Source organism: Drosophila sulfurigaster, chromosome X, assembly GCF_023558435.1.
Source record: "Drosophila sulfurigaster albostrigata strain 15112-1811.04 chromosome X, ASM2355843v2, whole genome shotgun sequence".
Classification (NCBI taxonomy): domain Eukaryota; kingdom Metazoa; phylum Arthropoda; class Insecta; order Diptera; family Drosophilidae; genus Drosophila; species Drosophila sulfurigaster.
In genome coordinates, this window is record NC_084885.1 from 16,015,539 (window position 1) to 16,034,148 (window position 18,610).

At 41.2% G+C, this 18,610-nt stretch overlaps 1 protein-coding gene across 6 annotated transcripts in view; it reads right to left on the minus strand.

The window, feature by feature from the left end:
- LOC133848361 (insulin-like growth factor 2 mRNA-binding protein 1) overlaps positions 1-18,610 on the minus strand; it is a 37,632-nt gene that overhangs the window by 10,884 nt on the left and 8,138 nt on the right. For 2 of the 6 annotated variants that reach the window (XM_062283889.1, XM_062283890.1), the window contains exons 2-3: positions 16,164-17,283; positions 309-482 (exon numbers count right to left, since the gene is read on the minus strand). In XM_062283889.1, coding sequence (XP_062139873.1) covers positions 309-482; positions 16,164-16,276 — 287 coding nt within the window. In that variant the 5' untranslated portion in view covers positions 16,277-17,283. Of the gene's footprint in view, positions 1-308; positions 483-4,553; positions 4,782-6,678; positions 6,818-7,102; positions 7,206-16,163; positions 17,284-18,610 lie in introns of those variants that run through there. The other 4 variants (XM_062283887.1, XM_062283888.1, XM_062283892.1 and 1 more) reach the window with 4 other exon arrangements.

The window sequence follows — 18,610 nt, forward strand, 5'->3', positions numbered from 1 at the left end:
GCCCCGACCACAGAGTCCCGCCCTCTCCCATTTCCCCACTCAACAGCAAAGTCAAGTCATACACACGGAGAGAGAGCGAAGAGAGAGAGTGAAAGAATGCTGGAAAAGCAGCGATAGTCAAACTATCGATAGTTTTCTAGTCTTAATAAATGATTTATATATATATATATATCGTATATATATTCGCACTTGACACTAAATCTTTCGAGCTAATTTTTCGTTGTTCGCAAATCTAGTGTCAAGTGTTGTTATCGAGTGTGATCGATAGTAATCGATATAATTGGTTGGTTTTGGTTGGTTGTATATACCTTTGCGCCTGCTCAGGATTTTCGAATGTTATATGTACTGTTTGAGTATTTTGATCCTTACTAGAAATAGCCTCACATTGTTTGACGATGCCATAGGGCTTCAGTAGCGGTTCGATGTCTTCGAAACGTGTTTGCAGCGGTATGCCGCTTATTAAGATTTTGGATGTCGTAACACTGTGAAGAAAATAGCGTAAAAACACACACGAAAAACAAAACAAAACAAAAGAAAAAAAAAACACACAGACAAAAGAGAAATGAACAACAGTAACAAAAAAAAATAACACAAAACAGAGAAAGAAAAAAAAAAAACATTGAAAAGTGAAAGAAACGGAAATAAAAATGAAATAATAAATTATACGAAAGTGAAATAATAATAATTATGATAAAAATAAAAGAAATGAAATAAGGAGTAAACAAGAGCAGTATGTCAGTAAAAAGAGAGACTCAACAGCGCAACTAACATCTATGAAGTGAGCATCTATGAGTGACAGAGATAGCGTGATATATGAGAGCGAGCGAGAGCTACCGCAAGGATGCTTTTACAGCAACTATTTGTTGATTATTTAATAGGAGGCAGGAGTTTAAATGACAATGCAACGGTACTTTTCAGAGCGAGACTACATGTATGAATATTAAGAGATGGAAAAAGAGAGAGTAAGAGTGAGAGCCAGAGAGAGAGAGATAAGAGTAAGAGACAGCAGTATTTATTTTAATTGTTATGACATTTGAAATTCGAATATTTCCCTTTACGGTGTTGCCAGACATTTGAACTAACCCTAAACCCCCAGCTTAGAGTTGCCAACTGCGCTACAAAATGCACAGTTAAGTTGGCTGCGCATCCCCAGGGAGCGCAAAAGAGGAGAGAAATATGAATAGCCCCTTGTTGTTATTGTTGTTGTTGTGGTTGATAATAAGTGCGCTTGTTTCTTATTGTTTGCGAGTAACCCACAATCTGGGAAAAGTATTTGTGATTAGGAGAACAAATAAGCTAAAGAGAAAGCACTAGATTTACAGTAATGATGCATAACTAAACGCTAACTACAAAGGTGCTAACTAGACTATCGGAACGATCCAACCGAAATGCGGGGAAGGGGAAAAGAGTTTTGTCTGATAACATCCTGTTGCCATAACGGGGAAACAGCAGCAACAACAGCAACAACAACAAACGCGTTTTTGGCGAGCTGCAAAAGCAAAAGACGACGAAGCAGAAGCAGACATAGCATACATAAGCAAAAGATGTGTGCAAAATGTTGAAGCTGCCGCTTTTGCCACGCCGTCGACTGGAATGTTGCACATTTAATATCGTGTTTATTTTTCTTGGAAGTAATTTCACTCCAGTCGCCGCCAAGCTAAAGCCAACGCCAAAGACGTCGACGACGACAAAACAAGAACAAACTCGCATACAACAAAAAAAAAAACAGAAACATAGCGAAACTGGGAGAGAGACAGAAAGAGAGAGAGAGTAGAGTAGGTGTTGACTAGACAGCCAGAGGCTGCGGCGAGCAAAGTCAAACCGAAGTTTTAATACCCTTTAATTGCTTAACAACACAATTACAGCTTAATTAAGTTGAAAGCACGACTCAAAGCTTTTATCGGCAAGCTTCAGTTTTGTTTTTAATGAATGAAAGCGAGCAGCGCATAAGAGAGACGGCACAACAAGACAGTAACGAGCAACAGTGAGAGAAGCAAGAAACAACAACACAACACAACACAACAACAGTTGCCGGTGCGCCAACTCCTTCAGCAGCCGCATTCCATCTTCATTTTGCTCTCTTGATGCGCTGCTCTCTTCACTCTCTTTTAGTGTTCGGCGATTGTTGTTGCAGTTTATGCCATATTTGTTTGCGTCTGAGTCTGGGTTTATTATACACATACACATACACACACACACACACATGCATACATATAGACGCGTATAGCACATGTACATAATATGCACATATATGTAAGTATGTATGTTGTATGTTTGTAGTGTTTTTGCTCATTTTTCCAGGAATTGAAGTCGAAACGACAACGTAGCAAAGTATTTGCTGCCGCTGCTCTTTTTGTTTTTATCGACTTGGTGGTTTGTGAGATTTTTAAATTTGAGTAGCCGCCGCAACAAAGCTTTGGGCGCATGTTGTTGCTTCTGTGCTTCTTCTCATTCTTCTTGCTCTGCTTATCTTGCATTTTTTTTGGGGCAAGATGAGAGCAAAGATTTAGAGTAGCCACATGTGAGAATGTTGATATGAAATGCCTCCCAAACTGTTTGCGCACAGTTGCAAAAGCACTGCGCATGCGTCACACACATCAAATACACTTCCAAGCACACATATCTTGTACATATTTATGTATTGAGCGGGGTGTGCTCGTTGTTGTCCAGCCTCACAATGTGCAAATGTCAAGTGATGCTGCAGTTCGTTGACGTCTCGCCTACTGCACCAATAAGCATTCGCACTATGTATATACAAATGTACATATGTATACAATGTAGATACTACGCGCTCTGGCTCTCTCGTTCTCCTAACACGTACAAGATAGAGAGAGAGAGAGAGAGCTTATGGTAGTGTGAGTAGAAGAGCGCACCAAGCAAGCAGCGACATTTTGTATGTTTGTATTTCATTTGACATGTGACTGACGCTGGCGCCTGTCTCACAGCTCTACTAAGCAAATGACCTCTGCTTTGGCACACGCACACGCACACTTACATTCTCGCACACATACAGAGACACCTGAGCGTCTGTCTGTTGTTGTTATCAATGCACACGCTGCGCGTCCATGTGAATGTGTACATTTGTATGTGTACGCAATCAATATACTACATGCGCACGACAGCGACGTCGCCGTCGCCGTCTGTGCTGCTTTTGTGTTTTCTTTTAAATGAACACACACATAACTTTATCGCATAAAGCGATGCATGTAAAAAGGCGGCGACACACATATATACATATGTATGTATGTTTGAACATGCACTCGCAAGTGAACGATGCAACATGTGCATATGTGTGTGTGCGTGAGCCGCTTTGTTTGCTTGTTTCCTTTTTGTTGTTTTTGAAATTTTTATGAATGAAAAAGTCAGAAATCTGTTGCTGCGTCGTCGTCGTCTGCTGCTGTTGATGTTGTTTTTGTTATAGCTGCATTTGTTTTCGTTTTTTTTTTCTTTTCGCCTTGTTTTTCTTGTGTTGTGTTGTGTTGTATTGGCTGCAATTTCTTGCACACATACACATACAAATACAGACCAGTGAGGTCATGACGCATACTTGTGCGTGTGTCAGCAGAGGAGTGTGTGGAGTGACGTGAAGTGTAGTGAAGTGGAATGGAATGAAGTGAAGTGGAGTGGAGTGAGTGCGTGTGTGTGGGTTTTTGTCCGTTCTATTTCCATAGCATTCCACAAGTTGCTTTGGGCGTCGCTGTCGACTGCAAGCCTTTTTTTCTGCATTCTGTCGCCATCTACGTTTCGTTTGTAGTTGTTTATTTGCAGCGCTTATCTATTGCCCACGTTCCACCATCCCACCACCGCTTTGACCAACCAGTAGAAGAATTTGTCTCTGTGTGTGTGTGTGAATGCTTATGCATAGAAACTTGTTTCAATAGCGCATTTGTTGCTGCTGTTGATTTGACCTAAATTGGCCGGCAAAAAGACTTTGCACACACACGCATACACACACACACATACATATATATTTAACCCCCTCTACCCCTCCTGCAACTTATACAAAATAGGTCGCATTTGTTGTTGTTGGTGGCGCAGAAGAATTGAATTGGTGGGCGTGGCCATATTGACAACACAAGCCATAGTAATGAGAAAGCAATGTGTGCAAACAACGAACGAAAAAATAATGAAAATGCACGCATTTCAAATTCAATTGTTATCGATAACAGCAAAACGATAAATCACACACCACTCGCCGATCGACGATTGTAGGCCTAGCATAGGTTTAAATTACATCGTCGAGATATAAATACATACATACATACATATGTTGTGTTTGTGCGCAGATCGATGGGTCGATTGATTAACTGAGAGTGCAATGAAGTTATTTATTACGTACAATATTTGTGCGATATGTTATGGTATTTACCAACACTGACGACACACACACACACACGCACGCGCATGTATCGCATTGTCTTCTTGCAGGACAAGGCAAGGCGTGGGTCGAGTGACGATGCAGGGGTGGGAGGAGTGTGGAGATTGGAGAGTGGAGTCGAGGAGAGACCGAGACAACAAAATACAAATAATAAACACACAAAACAAAAACTCACCGCTCAATGTAAAAACGTGGAATTTTCGTATTTTGTTGTTGCTGTTGTTGTTGTTGTTGTTGCAGATGGTGATTGTAATAATGATGATTATTATTGTTGATATTTATTCTGTTGCTATTGTTGTTGTGGTGATGGTTGTTGTTGGGTAATTGATAATTACTACTGGTGTGCATTTTTAGTTTGTTTTTATTTGCACTAAGTTTGTGTTCTTTGTTGTTGTTGCTGCTGCTGTTGTTTTTCGAATATTTGTTTAATTGCGTTTGTGTGTGTGTGTGCAAAACACTTCAAATGAACAAAAAGGCAAAAAAGCGCTCTCACTTTTGCTATTTGTTGTTGTTGCCAAGTACTAATAAAAACCAAAGAGACCCATTCAGAGAGAGAGCAATTCACACACACACACATACACATATGACGAGCGGGAGTGAGAGAGAAGGCAAACGACACAAAAGAGCGGGTGCACGTTAAGTAGAACTACAAATACAATTTGATACGTCGCCGTCATGACGTCGACTCACTGCTGCTGCTGCTGCTCACCGAGCAGCGCCGTTAGCTTACACACATGCATACGCAAACGCATACTCATACACACACCCGCTGTCACCCGCAGGCAGTGTTGCCAATTCCGCTTTTTCCCCCTTTTGAATGTGGTTTGTTTAATTTTTTTTGCTGATGATCGATTGCGAGAGAAATTTGGAAACTGCGATAAGCGCAAATTTTATTTGTGATGTTTATGCAAATAAAATTTTAACGATTTCTGCCGATCTTATCGGTTTATCAAATGCTTGGCTTAATTTCCGTCAAAATCAGTTTTTTCAATAGCCAAATGTTGGCAACACTGTCGGTTATGTCGGTAATCACACGCAGCAAAAAAAAAAAAATCAGAAAAGGCAAAAAAAAAATGTAACAGAATTTGTGAACTGATATGATTATGATTTTATTTCATTTGTTCGTAGTTCATTCGTTTGCTGTTCGTTCGATGTGGTTGTTGTTGTGTGATCTTTTAGCGCTGTTTGCTGTTTTCCTGCTGCTTCTTTTTTTTTAGTCACGCGTATGGGCTTTGATTCGCATTTGCTATAGTTATGGGGGAGAACGAGAGGTAAAATGTATGCATACACACACACACACACACATTGAGAACTTGACGCTGACTCACACGCACACAAAGGCCGCGCAATTGCTGCATGCATGTGCAGCTAATAAAAGAAAATTATCGATATCAGCAAACAAACATGGCACGATAGGCCACGTTTTTCACGTATGTTTGAAATTAGTAAAATTTGATTAAACTAATTCCAGTTGGCACACGTATGCATGTGCGCGAGTTTGTGTATGTGGGATATGTGTCTGACTAATTAGCAAGAAACGCAGTTTCTCATATACAGTCACACATACACGCATGCACTTGCACATACATATGTATGCTGGTATGATACCGCTCTTCCCCCTTTCTAACCGGACACCAAGAATGTCACACAAAAATTCGGCTGCCCAAAGAGAGCGCGCGAGAACTTGCAATGCCAGTGCAGAGCAGCTCTGTCTCTGTAGCTATACAGATCAACTCAACAATTGTGTACACTTCTCTCGCTCGCACGCACACGCACACAGACTCCACGACAGCGATTAACGAACTACACAAGTCAGAGTGAAGCAAAGTAGGTCAGTTTACTTGCTGCTGCTGCTTGTTGCTTTTTTTTTTTTTTTGGGCTGGGCGCAACTAGTCTAAAGAAAGCCAAGCCTGTCTGTCTATGTATGTGTGTATATCCTGCTTAAATTGATTTTTATTGTCATGCGTTGCCGTTGGCTTGATTTAAGCGCATTTTATTTCAATAATTGTCAACGTCGCAGTCGCTGCAATTGTTCCAGGGAGGCAAAAAAAAAAAAAAAAAGCTATCACACACACACGTACGCACACTATGACGCCGGTACAACAACATGCATTTGTAAGTCACATTTAGTTGATTTGCCTCTCACTCACACACACACACACACACACTAACATATGCCCCGCTGTGTCTGTGTGTCTACTTAGATAATGGAAACATTGAAACTACGCAAAACTATGAGCAAAAAAAAAACCATGAAGAAGTACTCTTTCTTTTAGGGCTTTCCAACACTCATCACTCACTTTTTACACAGTTGTGTCGTGTTGTTGTTGATGTTGTTACTACTCTAATGTGAATATCACTTGAAGCTTTAAGCTAATTTCACAAAGAACGCAGCACAATTTTGTTGTTTTTTGTTTTCTTAATATTTCTTTAAATTTATATTTTATTTTTGTGCGCCCACGACGGCCAGCGACCGAATGACTATTAGAAAAAAAAAAACAAAAAGAAAAAAATAAAACCACTGACACACACACAAACACAGGCGCACACAAACACACACACACACACGCACTGACGACACCAACACCAACAAAACAGCAGCGGCAGGCGTAAAATATTTTATAATTTTTGCTGTTGCTTTGCGCCGTTGAATTATTATTTGTTGTTGTTGTTGTTTTTGTTGTATTGCTGTATTTGTTTCTATTGTTGTTGTTGTTGTTATACCAACTACGTCGCGTATCTCGGAAAAAGACGACCGCAAAATGCAAAGAGCATTTAACTACTGAAACTAAAACAGAAACGGCAAAGAGAGCAAGGCGCAAAGCAAGCAAGCAAGCAAAGCAACGTCGCCGAATGGACAAAGCGACGACGACGACAGACACAACGGGACCGGGAACAGGCACAGGGACGGAGTGGGACGGTGGAGCACACAGACGGTCGCTCGCTCGGTCGCGAAGTTAAAGCAAAAAACGCAAGTGCCAGTCAAGCAGTGCTGCACATTTCGCCTTTTTCCCGTCAAATCTCGCCTTTTTTTGATGATCGCTATGTAGAGGACACGAGAATTGCTTATATTCATGTCTTTTTGTTTAGGTACACTGTTGCCAATGTTTATCGATGGTTTAATTAAATATGTTTAATATAAATTCTTGCGATTTCTTATTTATTTTAAGCAGCTAAAAGTTGGCAGCACTGTGTGTTGGAGCACCGTTGTCGGAGAGAATGCGAGCGAGCAAAAGAGTGACAAAGAGAGCGAAAGAGGGAGCCAGCCGGCTACGCGGCTGCAAAGCGACAATAAATGCCAAAGTCGTCGTCGTTACTGTTGTTGTTTATGAAGCAAAAGCAACGCAAAGGCACAAATACACACACATGTACACATGCATGTACATGATTAGCACGCAACACTTGTGAAAAAAGCGAAAACGAGGCAGCAACACAGCAGCGGCAGAGCAGAAAGTAGGAGAAGTGCCAATATGCGTTACGTTCAAGTTGTCTTCGGTGTTGCCAGATGGATGATGGCAACAGTTGGCAGCTATCTGGCAACACTTGCCCTAAGACAACTGTGAGCGCTACATTTTTGAAATTCGCAATCCAATTAAACTACAAACATACATTCGTATGTACATACATACATACATATGTATGTAAGTATGTAGTGTATTTCTTGCATACGAAGATGAATGAAGCAGAAATTGACACGGGCTTGACCATGATACAATAACACAAGGTAGTCTCGTCGCGTGCCTTAACGTTCGGCTTCGAGCCACTATCGTCAGTGCGCTCGTGCTTGTTGAAGCGAAAGGTTGTGCGCGGACGATTTTTTCCCTAAATATTAACCCTTGTGCAAGACAAAAATGTCAGATTGCAATTATATTATATATAAATATGAACTTTATGATAGAATTAAGAACCTGAACTAAATAATTGGTAATCAAAAACAAAAACAACGATTACTATCCAATTCCAAACTATTAAAAATTAAATTATAAAAAACATTTCAACTCTTTTTAATATAGTGGAACAATTAAACCCTATGCGCCATTGAAGGGTTAATCACAAAGCTCTACTGTCGATTCTTTCGCACTCACTAGACGCAGTCGTTTCACTCGCACTTATGCATGTGATAGATAAGGGGCAGCTTTTCCGACGAGACTACCTTGTGTTATTGTATCATGGGCTTGACAACTCTGTTGATGGCTGTCAAGTGTAGCGCGACAAAAGCTCCAAGGAGAAACAACAATAGCATCGACGCTGGCGCGCCGTCGCCTCTCTGGCTCTTACGCACTGCTCCCCACAGCGTGCGCTCTTCTCTTTTCAAATTGTTGCGCTTTTTTCTGACACGCACAAGCACAAGTATACACAATACATATGCAGATCTCCCGCAAGTCAACTGCAAGTTTTTCTTGTTGTTGTTACTTCCCACCCTGCTCTTTAAAAAGTGCAACAACTCGCTCTTTCTTTCTCTCTCTCTCGCTCAGTTTTTCTCAGCGATTACGTCACGCATTCGCATTGCATGCGTGCGCTAAGACGTGTATGATTGTGTGTGTGTGTAAGCGAGAGAGAGCATATGCATGAGCAGTCAGAGGCCTCGTCTCAACTATTTGTTATTTCCGGCCATTTATTGTTTTATTTTTGTTTTGTTTACGCGCGCTGCCGACGTCGACGTCAACGTGGCTGCCGCAAACATTTGAAGCAGTCGCTGCTGCGCTGCTGGCGCCGGCTAATTTCTTCTTATTGCGTGCGTATGTATGCGATTGCTATATAGTATATGTATGTATATATATATATTTATTTATGTACATATACATATGTATATATGTATGTGTGTGACCGCAAAAAACGGGCAAAAATAAAAATGCTACAACTAAGTAAATAAAAGAAAAGCGGTAAAAACAGTTGTAAGCAGGCTGTCGGCAACCGCTGCTTAAGGTTAATAAAAAATTTCGACTTCATTTCGGTAGTTCAATGGCCTCAATAAAAAAAGTAGCAACAGTCGCTGCTCGCGACGTCAGCGTCGGCGTCGTTGTCGCTGCTTACAGCCAGCCAGCCAGCCGGCCGGCCGGCTTGATCGTAAATTGCTGATAACGCGCAGCAGTTGGCAGCGCAGTCGCCGTCGTCGTCGCTGTTGCCGCACGTGTGCTTTCGTCAAAGAAAAAGCTCCACTTTGTCATAGAAGCGCCATACGAAAAACAACAACAACAACAACAACAATAGAGCGAGCAGTGTTGCCGAGTTGCCTGCATAAAATGTGAAATTGCAAGTGTGTGTGCGCTCTCTCTCTCTCTCGCTCTCCTGCGCTCTGTTACGGTCTTGTTGATCTCTCAGCAATGCAGCTGTCGCCGCGCAGCAGCGAAATGAAAGAAGGAAGCGCACACACAACACACAACAACAATGACCCCCCTCCCCCCACCGAAAAAAAGCCAAAAATGAAAGAGGGTGAGAGTGAGGGTGAGAGGCATAAAATACAGTTGTTTTATGCACACACACAACCCTTTCTTTCTTTCGTTTGAGTGAAATGCTTTCTTCCCTTATCAGGCCATGGCGATGGCGATGGCAATGGCCAAAAAGTGGCCGCTACCTGTGCGTGTCGAGCACACAACAAGGACCAAAAGGACCAAGCATCAAAAGAGGGGTTGCGAATTGTCAAAAAAAAAAAAAAAAAAAAAAAAAAAAATTGCAGCTGCTGTTAACGCGCTGCAAGGAGGAAGAAAGTGTTCGACGTCGTCGTTGTCGTTGAATGTCGTTCGCTCAACCGGTGAAATAACGGTTGACGCGTTTCGCAGAAGAAAGTCGAAAAGTCGCGGTTGCGGTTCTTTGCTATTTCTGCACTTTTATTCTACGCTGATAATTCTTATGCGATCATCATCATCATCATCATCGTGATCATCATCGCTGCACGTGTCGCGACAGTTGGTCGACAAGCGCGCCAAATAGTAAAAAAAAACAATGGGTACGATCAAGGGGAGAAAGAACAAGACAAATGCTGTCAAGTTGGGGCTTAAAATGCAATTGATCAGTTATGGCAAAAGCTTCAAGAAGAGCTTTTGCTTCATTTATGAACTCAAGACAAATGAAATAATAATACAATATTTCATCTCAGTTCCTAACAAAATATTGAAAAGCGCATTAAAGCACCTCAATGTGAGTTAGAGCAATTGAACAGTTATGGGAAAAGCGTCAAGAAGAGCTTTTGCTTCATTTATGAACTCAAGACAAATGGAATAATAATAAAATATTTCATCTCAGTCCGTATCAAAATATTGAAAAGCGCATTAAAGCACCTCAATGTGAGCTAGAGCATCACTACATCAATGACAAATTGAGAAGCACAGCTTAGTGTGGAGCTTTTGCTGTACATTCCCAATGTGAACATTATGCATAATGCTAGTCGAACGCCCCTTCTCTCTCTTTCTATCTCTTTCTCGCTTGCTTCTCATGTTCCTTTAGTTTTTGGCCATGAGATTTTGAAATTTCAACTGAGCTGAGAGAGCACACAGCTCAGTTCGTTCCCTTTCCATCTGTAGCTCTATGCTATGTATCTGCCTCTCGCTCCCTCTTTGACAGCATTCTTGAAAAACTAAGCCAGCAGTAACACGAATCTCATCATCATCGTTGTGCCACAACCTCTGTGTATGTGTTTGTGTGTGTTTGTGTTTGTTGTGTGTCGTTGAATTCTTGGAAATTTCTAATGAACACAAACACAAAAAGGAGCACACAAAAATGTAGAGAACAAAAAAAAAAAAAAAAAAAAAAAAACGAAAAAGAAAAAAAAACGAAACCGAAATAATGTGGATCAAACGCACGCTAAATGAGTACAAACAAGCGGAACGTGAGAAGAGAAGCCCATGAGAAGCGAGTAAGGTACACACAACACAACACAACACACACACACACACACACACAAACATACAGAATGGATTTCTTAGATAGATGGTGGATGGATGAGGGCAGCGAAACGCTGCGGGGAGAGCACGCCGCTTGCATGGATACATAGAAGAGCGTTTTAGATGTAGTGTTAAGCTTTTCCAGCAGGAAGCGCTTTAAGTTGATGCTTAAGGAGCAGCTTTTTAGTGGGCTATAACTTTAAACAGCTTTTAGAGCTTAGATGGAGCTTTCGATCTAAATCACCTTTATGATGATGTTAGAAATAGATTTTAGGGGAAGCTATAGATCTAAATAACCTTCATGATAGATTTTAACTTGTCAGCTTTGAGACGCAATCATAATTTGAATCTAATATGAAGAAACAGCTTTTAAGCTAGCTTTAGAGCAACGCCACTTAAAGAAGCTGTGAACTCTTAAGGAAGTTAACCTCATCAGATTACAACATATTCACCGCTTTAGGCTTTCACTGGAGCAGCTTAGGAAATGAAGAAGTCTCACGTTTTGACTGGAAATGAAATTAGCGAGCTTAAAGCTTGAATAGTCGATCGATCGAGAGTTAGGGCAGGGCAGGACAGTGCAAGCTTTGCTTTTGCTCTGGTTTTACCTGCTTCAGCTGCTCACCCGCCTGGCCTAGAGCCGAGGCTCTACCTGACTTTACTCTTCTCTCTGCTGCTGCTGACGGAATTTGCATCCTGTGTTTGGAGGAAGCCCAGCAAAACCCGAAAACTCGTCGTCCTTCTGTTCTTCCGCCTGCGCCGCCAGCCACGCCCCCGCCAACGCCTGCGCCCCTCCCTCACGTGGTCAAAAAAGTTTTGCCCTTGGCGTGAGCTTCCTTTTTTTTTCTGTTTTCTTTTTTTGTGTGCTTTGCTGCGATTTTATTCAAATGTCGCATTTGATTTAGCGAAATATTGTTGTTGTTTTTACAATAAAAGTCTAAACGAGTTTGAAGCACGGGGGAAGAAGCTGTGTTGTGTGTCGCTCTCAATGGAGCATAGTAGAAACACTCTTCGCACAAGGTCAGCGCTGAGTACAAGGCACAGCTGCGACGACAACGAAACCACTGCGTATGCGTGATGTACGACGCACAACAAACCCCACACACAACCAAACAGCTGCCCAACTAATTTGACTGTCAATCAAACGAAGCGAGAGGAAAGGAAAGGAGAGGAGAGGGGAGGAAAGAAAAGCAGAAAGTAGGTTGATAATCGATGGGAATCAAATAGAGGAAGGAAACGCTATCGCGCTGCTCTGTGCAAAGGATTAGAGATAAAAAGATACACACAACTAGTTGTGACTGGCAAAAAGACAAGCAGAAGGAGCAGAAGCAAGGACTTGGGTAGAGCCAGCGGCGATTAGGGCCTTAGAAACAGAGCAGCAAGAACTCTTCTCTCTCTCTGTCTCTCTCTCTAGGCTGCGCGACAAATTGGGCAAAGGACACTTCAGAAGGAAGGAGCAGGAGCAGGAGCTTGTGTGTGATCCGAGAAGCGCGAGAGAGCAGCAGCAACAAATCCTTTTGCGTATAATTAAAAAATACAAAAACGCACACGGAAATGTGAGAAACTCGTTTGTTGCGCACAGCCACAAGGAAATCGAGGGAAAACAGCTCTCTAAGTATCTAAGGCTGCCACCAGACGAAACCTGAAACACGCACACACACACACACTATGTGTAGATCACTCGCTTAGGTCGAACTCTTTTCTAAGCATCTTCCTCCCGATGCCGCAGCATGTTTTCTTTGCCGGATTAAACGAATGCTACAGAAAAAGATTTCACATTTCAGATTTCAATTTGTGCCTTAGACTCGTTCCACACAGTCACAGCCTCATCCACAACCTCAGCCACAGCATCAGCCACATCCTCGGCATCGTCTTCGTCTCAGGTTGTGAGATTCCTTTGGCTGCTTTGCGTTTCCTTTTTTTTTTTTTCTCTCTCATTTTTTTTCTTCTAGAAATTAGTAAAGTATTTTTTGTTGTCCCCCTTGTTTTGTGCTCTCTGCTCCCCCCTCTACGCTCAGGCGGCGCCGGCGTCGCGACTGCAACGTCAACGTCGACTGCGACGCTTAGCCGCTTAGCCGTTGTTGCAACAAGCGGCTTAACACGGTTTCATAGCGCGTTTCCTCTTCTACCTCACAAAGCTTGCTCTTGCTACCTGAGCACACAGCACAAAAGCTGTGTGTGCGATAGCCAAAGCTCAACATGTTTGTTTTTGGGGCAGCACAAAAGCTCCTTGGTGAACTTTGAAAGCTGCTTGCGAAACTGAAAAGATCAATTCAGTGATATAGAGAAGGACTGAGACTTAAATCCTTAGAACTAATATAAAATAACTTTCGTTCGTTCTACTCAAAAAACAAGAACTTTAGAGAACTTTCGTTTTACTTCCTAAGCAGGAGAATTTAATAGATAAAAAAGATACATAAACAAAGGACTTCAATCATAAATCCCTCACAAAGTACAACTTTAGTTTTTTACTCCCTAAGCAGGAGATTCAACTCGAATTAAATAGAGGAAGAACGCTATCGCGCGTAGTGCATAGAATTAGAGATAAACAGATACATAAACAGAAGACTTCAATGTTATATACCTAACATAAGATAATTTTAGTTTTACTCCCTAAGTGATAGAACCTTATTAATTTAAAGCGATTTTAATATGTTCTACTCTCTAAATCTACATCGTTTACATCTTTATCCCAAAAATCATCTCTAGAATCTTACTGATATAAGAGGTCCGAAGTTTTTACTACTCTCTAAGCAATAAGACTCAAATCCATATACCTTAAGTCAGCTATAAAACTCTACTAATCAAGGAGGACTTCAGATTGATTCGCTCTTAAAGTATTCGACTTAAGTCTTTATCCCTTTTAAACAGTTAGAGAACATTACTAACCCTTACTAACCTTAGTTTAGTTGCATCTACTCCTTACGATTTGGACTCAATTCCTTATTCCTTAAATTAGATATAGTTTCATACTAATGTCTGTTATACTCTCAAATCATCAGACTTAAAGTCTTATGTAGCTCAGGTCTAGAACGGTATTTGAATCATTATTCCTATAGAACTTTACTAATATAGAGAGGAGAGCCTTAGCTAACTGGGAGGGCCTTAACTAGCTAGGAGAGCCTTAGCTAACTAGGAGAGCCTTAGTTAGGTTTAACCCACTCCCTTAACATGAGTTTTAGAACCTTTTCTCTAGTCAGCTATGGAAACTTTTGGCTGCAGGGTTAGACTATGATGTCTAAACGAATAAAAGCCAAAACTGCGATTTCCTTTCAGAGTTGTTGGGCAACAGTGACATGATACGATCTCGCGTCTCTCATCTTCTAAAGAGGCAGCAGGCTGGCAACTAGGGCTAGGGACTGAGTCACACGCAGTGTTGTGTTGCGTGCGGCAGCCAAGTATATCAATTTTGTTGGGGTTGCGCCTACCCAAGCAGCCCAACCCTCCTCTGGCAATGCCAATGCCAAGGAAAAGGCGCTCACTAGGTAGGAACTCGAGAGGCACAGGTAAGGCTGGTTGCAGTTCTATTTTTTTTTTTTCCTCTTTTTCTTTGGTAGTAGCTGGTAGTTTGCTAGCTGTGACAATGATAATAACTTGGCCCCCTTCTCTCTAAAATTGTTTGGCTGTGATCTCAGTGTTTACTTACACCACTTGAGCTTAACTCGAGCGCGGCGCGGCGCGGCGAGTTGATGAGGGTCGTGAAAGAATGTCGTCAGTGAGTTGGGTTAACGCTTTTCTAGCTAGCAGCTCCTCAGGTCTCTGAGAGCGTTTTTTGGTTTCTTCCTTTTGAAAACCAACGGCAGCTTCTGCTGTGATATGCCCAATTTATCACAGGAAATTAGCTGCTATTTAGCAGCGTTGTAGGTTTGCCAAAAATGCAAAAAAAAAAAAAAAAAAGAATGAAAAAAAAGGGTTCCGGGTGGAATAGGGTTGCGGGAGATAGATATACATCCATCTCCCATCTCCTCTGAAGTCTCTGAAGGAGAGGCGAGGTGAGGCGGGTGTGCGAGGAGGCAAGCTTCTTGTTATTTGGCGTGATAATTTGTGCAATTGTGGATTGCAGATACACAACCCAACCCTACTACTACACTATACCGATCGAACCCCCTTCTTCTCTGTTCTATTCTGTTCGGTTCGGTTTTTTTTTTTTTTGTGCTTCTTTTCTTTTTGTGGGATGAAAAAGGGTCGACAAGGAGACCGCGTGAGCTTAGTTTTTCTGGTCTCGTTTAGGCGAAGGTTAGGCTGAAAACTAGCATTGTCAGCACGTGAATAGGGCGTATCTAAAATGCTATAGCGCCATTTTGAAAGACTTCGTCTCAGGCAATTCAACTAATTGACCACCTTGGGGGCGGCCACAACATGATTTGCCAGTTCAAGTTTTGAACTCTCGTTCTACATGGGAATATAATTAGTTAAAGCTAGGCTAGGCGTTGTACAACAACCTTCAATTAATCAACAATTTATCAGGTTTAACAAATAATGCGCATAAATCGAGGAGTAAAGCATATTTGCAGGGACAATTTCTAGGAATCTCTCTTGAATTTGTTTGGGGGACACTTGAGAATAAATGCTACAAAGCACTAACAACAACTACAGCAACTACATAAAGGGGGGGTTGAGTCTGGGAGGGTAGAAAAAAAGAGGCGCTACGAGAGTAAACTACATTTATATCGAGATAGGAGGAGACGACACATTTTATGCATGGAAATAATGATGAATCGAGCTAATTACAAAGAAGGGGAAAATTTTTTTTTGGGTTGCGTTTCTTTTCTCGATATTATGATGTAAGTTGTTTCATTTTTCTTTGTATGTCTGAGAGGATAATACTATATACATCGTATGTATATAGGTACATATATGCATATGAGGATAACGATCAATTAGAGGGAAAGTTGGATGATAAATACCTTGAGGTGCCAGCACCTTCCAATTGCTGCCGGTCTAATGGCGGATCGAAGATTTGCTCGCGATCCTCTTTTGATAATTCCAAATCGGCGAATTGATCCAGTTCGGAAGCCATCTTTCGAAATATAACTGTACCTTCTTCTTCTGCTTGTTGTATTAGTAGCTTTTGTGCTTTTCCTTGTGAGCTTTTAGCTTGTGTGTGTCTTCTTTGCTGTTGCTGTTGTTGTGGCGCGTATTTTCAAAACTTTTTCGATCAACTTTTTGTTTGCTTTCAATTTTGACTTTGTTTCACTTTCGTCTTTTGCTTGTTGTTGTTGTTACTTTGAGAGGGGGCAGGGGGAGCACAATTTGTAGATATATATATATATATATGTATATATATAAATTTAACTTTTCTTTACGGTAAGTTCGTGCAAAAAAAATAGATGCTTTCTTCTATATATATATATCATATATATCGTGTATTTATCAATAATAACAATTTCGCTTGCGGTCTTTTTTCTTCTTTTTCTTTTTCTTTGCTACTCTTCTACTTCGTTAACTTTCAACAAATTTGAAATTGAATTGGAAATGGAAATCGAATCAAAACACTTTTGGGCGACACACACACTTTAGAATTTTGAGCGAGGTTTTTTTCCGCAGATTTTCCTGTCGTTGTTGTTGTTGTTGTTGTTGATGATGTTTTCGGGGCGTGGAATGTTTAAAAAAAAATTGAATTTTTTGTTACAGGACGTTGTTTGATGTGCTTTTCTATTTTGATACTTTTTTCATTCGCTCAATTTGCGCTTTGAGTCATGTCCTTTCACCTTTCACGTTTTCGCGTCGTTACCGAGAAAATATCGTATGAAATGTAAAACCAAAAAAAACGAATTTTGTGCAATTGATGAATTGATTATTGTTGATGTTGTTGTTGTTGTTGAATTTGTTGCATTGCTTTGTTGGTTTTACTTTTATTTTTCGTGGTGTTGATTATTTTTTTGTTGCCCGCGCGCGCGTTTTCAAAAACGTTTTTTCCGTTGAATTTCGAGAGAAAAAAAAATGAGTTGTTGCTGTGTGGCACGATGCGATGCGAAATGAAAAATGCGGTAAATGTGTCAAATTTGGCCCAAAAAGGATGAAAACCTGCAAAACAGAAGGAGAAAAATACATATGAGCAGGCGTTTACAATATGTTTGCTAAAGAGAGATAGAAAAAGTTAAACGCACACACACACACACACACACAAACATACAGGCAAGTATGTAAAGTATGGGAGCATCCCATTGGGACCACCCCAAACACATTGTTAGGCGCCATTTGCAGTCGGCGTCAGCAGCAACAGCTGTTGCTGCAGCGATCGCCGGCCGGCGACATGTTGCTAAGCAAAACATACAAGCGACAACAACAGCAACAGCAAAAAGCAAAAGCAACAACACAAGAAAAGAAGCTCTCTTCGTTTTGTTGTTGAGTGGGCGCGCGCACGCTGCTTTGGCATTAGAAGAGATTAATAATGCGTAGCGAGTGTGAAGAGAGATAGAGAGCGCGGACAGAGGGCTCCAACAACTCAAGAGAGTGGGAGAGCGCATGCTTTGTTCTTGTTGTTGCTGTTGCTGCTGCTGCTGCGCTGCTGCCATCGTCGTCGTCGTCATGTTGACTTTGATCTTGGCCTGTGCGTTCGTGTCTGTGTGTGTGTATGTGCGTTGGTGTTGCTTTTTCGGCAATTGTTTTTGTTGTTGTTGTTTTTTTGTTTGCGGTGTGGTGAATAAAGTAGGCGAAAAAAGGCACACACAATACAAAAAAAGGAAAAAAACTATATAGTATATTCATTTCGCAAAAGCGGCCCAAAAATGGAGAAAATTCTCAATGCTGCCAACTTGTTGTAGTTGTTGTTGTTGTTGCTCTCTTGTTGCTTGATAATTTATTATTTTTGTTTGTTGTTAAGCATATGTTTCGCTCTTTAGCATTGACTTGTGTATGCGTATGCGTATGTGTGCGTGTAAACGTGCGTTTGTGTGTGTGTTTGCAGTTGTTGTCGCTGCTTATGCTTTTTTTGTGTGTTGTGTTGTGTTGTTGTAAATTCGGTGCGCAGATGATGTCAGAGTGCCTTTTAAATTTTTGTTTTTGCGCGCGTGTGTTGTTTTTGTTATTGTCTTTGTTTTTTTTTTTGTTTTTTTGCGTGCGTTTTTGCTAACTTTGCTGCTGCTTTCAATTGTTAATTATGTAAAACAAGAAAATGTTCAATGTTGCAACCATGAATGATGTCTTGCATAAAGAAAATGCTGCACACACACACACATACACATAAAGTTGCGGGGCGGCAAACACGCACACGCACACACACACACACACGCACACGTCAAGAAAATATGCCACGAAAAAAAAGAGATGACAAAAAAAAAAACACAGCGGCGACGACATTCAAAAAGCAAAAGCTGTTGTGCCAATTCACCCCCCTCCCCTTCCCGGCCCA